Source organism: Ceratosolen solmsi, unplaced genomic scaffold (assembly GCF_000503995.2).
Source record: "Ceratosolen solmsi marchali unplaced genomic scaffold, CerSol_1.0 scaffold35, whole genome shotgun sequence".
Taxonomy (NCBI): domain Eukaryota; kingdom Metazoa; phylum Arthropoda; class Insecta; order Hymenoptera; family Agaonidae; genus Ceratosolen; species Ceratosolen solmsi.
Window position 1 is genome coordinate 2,038,514 of NW_011948423.1, and position 10,781 is coordinate 2,049,294.

General features: G+C 28.1%; 1 protein-coding gene across 1 annotated transcript; it reads right to left on the minus strand.

The window, feature by feature from the left end:
* Nucleotides 1-667: 667 nt before the first annotated feature.
* LOC105362125 (CAAX prenyl protease 1 homolog) lies at nt 668-7,491 on the minus strand. Its single transcript, XM_011499476.1, has 7 exons — nt 7,131-7,491; nt 6,086-6,232; nt 5,742-5,999; nt 4,820-5,196; nt 3,043-3,184; nt 2,094-2,237; nt 668-1,023 (listed from the first exon to the last, which is right to left on the minus strand). The coding sequence occupies exons 1-7, from the start codon at nt 7,251-7,253 to the stop codon at nt 805-807; spliced, it is 1,410 nt and encodes a 469-aa protein (XP_011497778.1). The 5' UTR covers nt 7,254-7,491; the 3' UTR covers nt 668-804.
* Nucleotides 7,492-10,781: the final 3,290 nt, after the last annotated feature.

Genomic DNA, 10,781 nt, shown 5'->3' on the forward strand with positions numbered 1-10,781 from the left:
GTTTTTACGTTGCATTTCAACTTTCATGAAGTTTAATCATTTTATAATATTTTATTTTATTTTATTTTTTTTTATATAATTACCATTCAATAAATGATTATTACAATTATTTACTTATTTTTAGAACTATTGACAAATTATGTATGAATAAATGGCTGTCCATTTTACAAAATAATGATGTTACTTTTATTTCTCTGGAAATAAAGCACATATCGACTGTTTATGGAAACCACGTTTCACTTCTCTATTACGTGAATTCGTGAGGTAGAAAAACATTATACGAAAATATTTCGAAATGTATTTGTTATCAAATTTTTTCTACTTCAAATATCTACTTTACGTTTATGAACTAAAATCATCGTTGAAAAAACCAAGGTTTACAACACATTTGTAAAACAATTACAAAACAAACATTACGCAGAAAAGATTATGCGAAAGAGGGCTTAATCGGTACTGGCCGCAACTAGCCGTCTAATGCTTCGCTTATAAAGCCAAAAGAATAATCACACGCCTATCTATCATCGACATTTTTTCAATCCATAAGAAAACACAGTGTAAATACGTATCGTTACGACGATCTATTCACACTTTTGTATTCTCTCTTTCTCTCGCTCTCACACGCTCTCACACGCTCTCACACGCACACACACACACACACACACACTCTCTCTTTTCCTTGGGATACGCGCACGCGCACTCACGCACAAAACACTCACGCAGTGTATCCCAACACATGCAGACGATCGACTTGGAGTAGTCGCGTGGGTGTCGCGCGTTCGCTTCTCTCTACGTTCCACTTTTTATTTAGTCGTCCTTCTGGAGGGCGTCAAGTCGTTCGAGCAGAGGCGGATGGCTGTGATGGTAATTGGAGTAGAGCTTGTCATAGAGGGGATAGCCCAAATTATCCTTGTGCAGCTTGATGAGGGCGCGCTTCAGAGCATCCGAGTGTCCAAGACTTCGGGCGTATTTGTCAGCCTGGAACTCGAAGTTCCGCGATTGCACCGTCATCAGCCAGTTCATCAGCTACGAGCGAACAAACGTGGCATTTTTTTTAAAACGCTTTTTATTACGTATCTAGCATTGAGAAATCTGCGTTTTTGTGCTTTGTCGTAATAGAAAAGTAATCCTAGCTTATATATAGTTTGTATGATGGAGGACGCGCGTTTAACATTTAATTGCAATTGTGTGCTTTGAGCTAAATTTTCACCTGTGCAAACATTTCTTATCATTTTAAATTTATCTCCATAAAAGTTCATCCAATTGTTCTTTCCGAATATTATAAAAAAGTAAAAAAAAAAATAAATAAATAAATAAATAAAAAAAATAAATAACATAAATAATAATTTGCAAACGGGTACAATTATTATATAGAATTGTTAAATATTTTGACATCAATACCAAATACTTTAGATTTTCTTATTTAAATTGTAAAGTTATGATTTCATATCAAAATCTAGAAGAATAAACAATGAAATATTTTACATAAATTAAATTATATATGAGTTTCGTGCGATAATAATCTTAGCAATGTAATGAAAAGGCAAAATTCTTAATTTAAAAATGCTAGTACTGCATATGTTACTGCTACCGCTGCTACAGGAAATTGCTTCTGAATAGCAGAGCACGTATTTTTTGTAAACTTTTCGTAATGGCGTAGGCAGTTCATCTAAATTTCTTTTCAACCACTCCCACTCGATTCTTCTTCTTTTTTTCTCTCTCTTTTCTTTCTTTCTTTGTTGTTTTTTTCTTTTCACCTGACTTTGTTAATTTTGAATAATGACCTACATACCAAAAATCAAGTGACTTTGAAAAATTACCGATGTCTTTATTTTGAATTGGAGTTATTAAATTGAAAGTATCGATAAATAAAGTTATTTAAGATTTTCCTTCACTTTTCAATAATGCTTCTGCTAAACATTATCCTGAATATGAAAAATCATCTTATAAACATTAATCTTGCCTCTGAGCACTGACGCAATCTATTTGTATGAGCAGTGATTCGTTATTACCATTTAATTTAATCTAGCATTAAACGGAAAATTATGCTCTTCACATACTATTGACTACGATGTTAAATTACAATTGTTTCTTACCTTATTCAATGGCGCAAGCACGTATGTCAAGATTACAGTGAGTCCTACAATAACGGGCTTTTCGTCAATAAAACCAAAAGTCTCGTAAATCGATGCGTAATGTAGCAATTGGCCGAACAAAACAATGTTGAGCAAGATGATAGCCTGGAATTCGTAATAGCATGCTTTGATTAATTAGACTATTTACTACTGTATGAGCGAACATGATTATTAATATTTTTATAATGTTATATCTATAAAAAGTACTCTGTTTTAGATTATTCTGAAAACATATTGAGCTCATGCAAAGGATCTATTTTCGTGACAACCATCAATATCCACAAACACTTTTGTATTTTAACTACTCTAATGGTATTCATTGACTCAATGATAAATAAACGTCAATTATATAACAATAATAAATAATAATATTTTAATGAAAGCATATGCATTTGTTTGATAATTTTGTAGAAGAATATTTATGGGCAAGTGAATTGTTTTGTAAACTTAATACTGTCAAATCAAATAAATATTACATCATAAAATACTTTTAATTTCTACTTATCATTATGTAAAAATGTGAGCAAAAAATTCAAAATCCATAATAACACCGATATTAAAAGACATTTTAAAAAGTAAGTTAATTAAAAAATATATAGCTTTTAGTTTACTAACTTAACTGTCGTGGATGAAAATAAACAATATGCAAAGTGACTCTGACACGATGACTTTACAAGAAAAACTACTTACTATCTTGACACAGAATTCTAAAATTCTAAAGAAGAAGTTATTGACTTCAAAGATTTGAGTTTGAGATCCCTTAGAGTCCATCGTTCGCAGGTTTGATTAATGTATGTATGTATACGAAAAGTCGATTGCAAACAACATGATTCACGCAAAATAGAAATTTCAAGGCTCCTTGAAGCGATAATAAAAGGCGCACGGCCTAGACGGAAAGATTAAGCTTTACCTGACCGTACAAGAATCCCTGAATCGTGTGACTATGATACCAATGTCCAAGCTCGTGAGCGAGAACAGCAATGATCTCATCGGTCTCGCAGCCTCGGCTGGTCTCCTTGCTGCTTTCCCCGCTGACTTCTTCTTCGTTGGACCTGGAAAATAGACAAACAATTCTTTTGTGATTTCCATAATCGAATGCACAAAGACATATTGTATCGGACATTACTAAACAGTGGTATTTTAAATTAAACTTCGTTAAAAAAAAAAAAAAGATTGTTAATGCTATTCCGAATAATTCCACGAGTTTTTATTCATGAATAACAATTAATAAATATCAATGTGTATTTTGCTTGATTAAATCGTTAAATTTAAGCGTCCGAAGATTTTCGATAAATTTTCTATATTTTAAAACAAATACATTTGATTTTTTTTTTTTTTTTTTTTTTTTTTTTTTTTTTAAGGTGCATAGGATCAGAATCAGAAAATTATGAATAATAGAAACAATAAGATTGCAAATATAATCTATCTTTATCCCATCAAATAATAATTTTAATATAACTCTTTTGACTTTTGAATTGATCTTAGTCAAGTTTTGCTGTTGTTTCTTTATTTAGTTTAAAAAAAAAAAAAAAATTGCTTATATATTACTATGTAACTGCAGAAATTATAAAAACTTTTTGTTAGAATAAAATGTTAGAAACAGTTTGATAGAAAATTTGTTTTCTTTTTGCGTATATGGATTCATTAATTAAACAAATATTTTTAACACGAAAAAGATTAATACAATATCCAATAATTAAATTAAATCAAACTCGTTTAATTTCCGGCAATTTTTATAACAAACTTTTATTCTTCATTTCACCAACAGTGAATTCAAATTTTAAAAGATCTGCACGACTGAGTATAGGGTGTACAGTCGAAAAAGGAGTCGGAAGCGTTTTTACCTTAAATAAAACAACGATACAATGTGTATAATCATATACAAATAAATTATGAATATCATTAAATGTTTATACTGAATTTTCATTTTAAACTTGAAAATAAAAATTACGGGTTTTATTATTAAACATTAACTAATTTTATCTCAACTCTACTTACCGACTGCATATTACCGTCTAATATTCTAATACAAAATTATTTTTTCATATTTTAAAACGTGCGCATTAATTTTATAACTTTATATTTTTATTAGGGAAAAGGAATACTTTACTTATTTACATAACGATATTTATATTTTATTAGTGGACATATAAAGTGGCATCTGCTTAATTGACTACATTTGACACAATATTTTCGATTACTTTATTCCACATTTATATATTGTAAATACGTTATTTAAAAAATTCAATTTAATATAATGTAAACGGTGCATAATGCAATTTAAAAATTGCTTCTTTTTTAACAGGTTTAATTACTCTATATTTATCAAAATGATAAGTTTAAAAATTTAACACTTTGTAGAATAATTTAAAAAATACTAGATTCCTAATATTAGATTCTAGATAAATATTTGTACTGAGAAATTGTAAGTTAACATTAGACTCTTAATTCAATTCATTTAATATTTTATTTTCGTCTCAAATAAATGGGCAAATAATTTTCGTGCATAATTCTTATCTAAATTCAAATAGGCAAAAGTATTTTTGAAATTATACTTTTACATTTAGCATATATAAGATACTGTTTTATGTAAGGTAATTTAAAGTTAAAAGTATTACAAACATCTTATGTATACACTGTAAATTTCAATTTTTCATAAATATACTGATTTTGTTAAATAAACTTACTCTTTGTTTTTCTCATTCTCTTCATCCACCTTTTTCTTTTGATATTCAGCAACAAGAGTGTCGAATAGCACAATCCTTTTGTATTTATAAAAGCCATAAAGATAAGCATTACTGTGGGATGATCGACGGGACCCTTCCACAATATAAAGCTTATAAAGAGGAAATCCAACACTCGAAGCCAGCTCCTCTATACGGACCCTTAAATCTCCCTCTGGCAATGGTGTATATTTATCAAATAGTGGAGCTACTATTTCTGGGTAGATCATCATTAAGACTAAGCTCATTATGACAATGAACAACCACAAGTAAAGACAAAAGTAATCACCGCCTTGCTTTACGATCCATACCATACCACTTAACAATGGTGCAATAAGAAACTGCAAATTTACAAATATATTTTGGTTATGTATATAAAATTCCTTTACTTTCACATAATTATTATAAGCAAAGCAATATATCCTTATACAAATAGACAACATTTTATTTAACATCAATTTTTGTTTATACCTTTCCTATATATATTAACATGAGTATTTAACCAATCTATTAAGAGATTATTAAGTAATATTAATAAAGAAATAATAATATAATAATAAATTATACTATTTTACTATTAATTTATTATATTTAAAAACACTTTTGTAATTTGTAAAATTTATACCATATAATTAGTAAATTTTATAGAGAAATTAAAAATATTAAATATATTATATTAAAATCATTATATAATTTACAATATTGTATAATATACACAATAGTATAGAGCTTATATTATTGTTTTAGCAAAAAGAAAATAATTGAAATTTATTTCTATTAAATGTCTTTATTGCTATGATGATTGTTAAAATTGAAAGTCTTTAGTTCCATTTAATATTCTTAATTTTTCAAATTTATAAATTTCTTTTTTGCATAATATAATTACCTGTGATACGATAAATTTAATAATCTGATCCTTTACAAAGAATAGTACGGTTTGATTGTTGAAGTTATGTTTTTGCTCAAGTACAAAGGTGTAATAAATGGTAAAGGGAAGATCGCATAGAATCATAGAATAAGTCCTTGTCACTGTGATACATCCGATAGACACATAAATTTCGTTATTTGGATCAAGACCACAAAATTCTACAAAGTTCCTTCCCCATTCCCAAGAATAGTAAAAGCCCCAGCAGGTCATGAAAACCTACAAACATTGAACAGTCATTTTATTATAAAGTATAGTAATTTTTATTTAATATTAAATCTTATGCATTATTATATTTTCCTTACCGTATCCATAAAAATAGAGTATACATCTTGAATAATCTTGAAGGTACTTTTATCTAAAGCATAAATTCGTGACTTGTCGTATACTTCCACGGATAATAAATTATTGAGGACCTCTGGCAATCCAACCAGTTTTTGCATTAATTTCCGCTGAAAGTAAAAATTTGTTCTTATAAATATATGCGCAACACCCCCCCCCCCACACATATATATATATATATCCAAGCATAACGTATATAAGTTTTTTATACTAATAATGATTAAATAATAGAAGGAATATATTTGATTCGCGATGAAATTTATGCAATTTTTTTCTTCTTCTGCTACTGCCAATATATATATTGCATATATATATTTTAATTTGATTATTATATTATATTACTTATATTATAAAGAAAATAAACTATAATTTAAAAATTATTTTATTTCATTGGTATATCTAGTCTACTTTTATTTTAAATATATAAATCGTCGAAGATATATATATATATATATATATATATATATATATATATATATATGTATAAACTAAATATATCAAATAGAACAATAAGTGTTTCACCGTATTTATACATCAACATATAAACATTTTTACTTAACATTTAATAATTATTTATAAGAATTACTTTTATTACTAAATAATTGTGTTTATATAAAAATGTTATAATAACCATCAATGATGTAACGGCCCATACAACAAGATGCTAAATATTAATAAAATATTTAACATAATATATAGAAATAAATGGTAAATTGATTTGAAATGGTGTGTAAAAGTTGGCGTGGTTAAGCCAAATCATGTGATAAGCACACATAAGAAGCAAATTAGTTATAAATTATTAATCACGTAGGTTCTCGAATAATGATTGTCTTTACGATTAATTTTGCAGTACAATCAGCGCAAGTAATTTTTCAATGCCCAAAGCTCGGTATTCTCAATTCCTGCAACGTGTTCAAATTCGCAAACTACAGAGGACAATAGATCCATCCGTTAAATGCACAATATCCACGCTTTGCAATCTCATAATGTCGAAACAATTGAACAAACCTGGCGGATAGAGAGATACAGCTCCCACAAACAAATAATCCATAATATAAGAACGAGTTGGGCAAGAATGTGGCGTTCAAAAAAATTCTTCACTTCGACGGGCTTCGTCATTAGCTCCTCCATTTTTCAAATTTTCAATATTCACCTCGGCCCGCAGCCCAGATCCTACAACAATAACGTAATTTTCTTCAAGTCCGTTTATACAAAGCCGTTAAACATGCCGGTGAACCGAAAGCGCGTGCTTATGATGTAAGTATACTGTAGACTGCGGTAGCTTTTTTTTTTTTTCTTTTAAGCTACGTGGGACAAGCGCCTTCTGGTTCCGTATGCATCAATTCCATTTCTAGACTTAGGTATCGATGATTGGTTAGCTTGGCTTGAAACTATTGGCGCCGTTCACGATTTAACAGAAACGAAGCGCAGCGCAGACTGTCGAAGAACGAAGCTTTACCTAGACGAGCTCGTTACAAACATGGAAATCAGACTGCAAGTAAGAGTGTTTGCTGGTCAGGTCGGGCATCTATGTTATCCTTACTCTAAAGCTTCTTCCAAGCGCTAATCGATACATCTTCTGCGTTCCAGGCATGCAAACCTATTAGGGCTGCTCGCTATGTGGCTCCTTTAATTCCTTTATTTGAATTTTCTAGCCAATGGAGGTGCATGAGATGGCACTGAAGTGGGCATGGGTTGGGTAATTGTATTTTGGCGACAATATGCATTGAGAATAAATTTGTAAATAATTAAACGATAACGAGCTGTTTAATACAAATATTTATTTACTTTAGTTTCCTCGGGGTGTTTAAACATTACTGATTTATAGAGTATCGCGAAAAGGTTTGTCAATAAAATATTTTTCAACGTTTCACTCTTTATCGCAGTGGTCTCAGCAGCTTTCGGCTTTAATAATTTAATTATTCGATGTTTTGGGAAAATTATAGTTGCATTACTAGAATCCATGATTAATGGAAATTTTTTCATAAAAATTCCCTTCCATCGCTGAGAACATTATTATTGTTTTACGTAGATGGATAGATAGGTAGTTAGAGTAGATCGTAATCGAATTTAAAAATTATAATGCACGTAATTTTATTAAAACTTTTTTGTTTATTTCGTTTTGAGAGAAAAAAGTTTTGTTTCATATATGTATATATGTTGATTAAAGGATAATGGATTTAACGTTTTAAATGAACAATCGAAATTATTTAATATTATTTAATATTAGGTTTGCCACATAAATATATATATATATATATACATATGATGACGCCAATCCTTATAAGCAAATATGTTTCAAACAGCACTTATTACTCTCTGAATATGTATATGGAAATTTTATGCAAACACGCGCGCATAAACGCTAACCAAAAAAAAAATGTAAACGTGCCTGTTTATATAATTTAAATCAATCTATACTTGGGCATTTAAAAATGTTTACACAAAATACCAATAGACGAATTATCATCGACATGACTTTTTTGTGCATGGGTGAACGTGTCCGTAGCCTTTATGTGTTAAAATATTAAATTAATTATGATTATTCGAAAATTCAATTTAAAAAAATTATAAAATGTACTTTATATCTTTTCACCATTTTCATGAATTTATTAACTTTTCGATTTAAAAATTTTTTGCGCTACAGTTTGAATACATTCTTAAAATTAATAAATATGAATAAACGTAATTGATGTACAACTTTAGGTTTTACAAGTATTAATGCTCTTATATATAATTATATAATTTTTTAACATGAAAATATAAAAAATATATTTCAAAGTGATAAGAATTATTTTTACTTTGAAATTATTTACAAAATAAATATTATTCTCTTCTTAATAAATATCATTCTCTTATATGCACATATAATACATCTACATGAATTCGTAAAAGAAACTTGCAAAGCTCGTGTTCTTTTGCTATTTTTATTCTTGATACAAATCAATCTTCTTTTTAGAAAATTTTTTTAATAATAAAGTAATAAATTTATTCGATAATAAGGCAATAAAAATTAGCGAATTCTGATTAAATTTCTTTTTTTTTTGTTGATTTAAAATTTTTTTTGTTTTTAAACCAACATGTCTTATGCAAAAATAATATAACAATATGTATATTATATAAAGAAAAAAAAATTATTTACGAATTAAATAGATAGATAAAGATTTATTTGGAAATTATAATAGTTAAATAATATTTAAAAGTATAGATAGTTTTCAAGGGATAAATTCAGTTGCTAATTAGTATATTAAGTTCGTGAATATTAAATTCTTGGTAAGTCAAACTATTTCTGAAATTCACATTTACAATGCTATCATAAGAATACTATCGAGCAAAATCTTTAAATTCTAATTAAAGATCGAACAAATAGAAGTATGTGTAATTAAAAAATTAAACGTGTATTTTTAATCTATCTTATTGGCATATGTACTGGGACAAATTTTTTTTCCGACGAATTATGCTTAAAGTTATTTAGTTTTCAACTGCTTTTATCGAATATCACTTGACACAATTAGAATTTTGCACCTACATACTTTGATTAAATGGTAGGTGACATTTTCTTATTTTCTCATTAATTTGTAATACGTTAATCCAAAGTAAAATTAAAACCTGTCCGCCACATAGCTTTACAAACTGCTCAATAAACAATAATTAATAAATTATACTACATTGTTTTATTTCATCTTCCTTCCGCTATTTCTTTCTTTAAATTCAAAGTACTCGCATTTGTCTCTTTATAATCCCATTGGCATGGAAAGGCACATTGGACCAAGGAATAAGGAATTGCGAACGAGGAAAATGTTCGTATAAAATATGAGAAACAGAAATGATATCGAAACGCGTGTTTATGTCCACCAGTAGTGGCGCTGGAATCTTTACGATTCGAAATAAGAATTTTTTCTTTTTTTCTTTTTTTCTTTTTTTCTTTTTTTCTTTTTTAAATGATAGGAACGTGACCGAGGATGTAAATAGAAAGAAACGAAGACTAAGCATTTAATTGATAGTTAAATTCTCCATTGAAATTCGTAAGCTTCCAACAAAATTTTGTGATTATTTGTAGTAAAGTAATTAATAATTGCTTACAATCGCTAATTATTTATATTTAAAAAGTGATGTGGCTGTGAAGATCGAGCGCTGTGCGTATAACCTCAAACAAATCAGCATAATTATTTAACATTATTATAATAAAAAACCGACATTATTGGCTATTGTGCTTTATTATACGAAATCGAAGGAAAATAATGCAGTCAGAATTTCCATTAGTTATTTAGAAAAAGTCGTAATTGCATTGTAAATTCAGTGAATTGGATATTGGAAACACATAAGTATCTTATTATCCATTAAAAAATACAGAAAAAACAAAAAATCAATTCAAACAGTATTTGGTATAATACTATTAGACGTGATTTTGAGTTATTTTCATACAAGGGAAAGTGATTGGGTTGAAAGTGTAAAATGCCCAATTGAGCAATTGAAGATGAATAAATCTGCTAATGATCAGTCAAAATCCAAAAATTAATGACAATATTAAATGTATTCAAGTATAAAAATAATTTGTCCATTTTTTGATAATAAAATTTTTGAATGTTCATTAATTGGAAAAGTTGTAATGTTTAATATGTAATATTTTATAATAATTGAATTTTAATATAAAAGTAT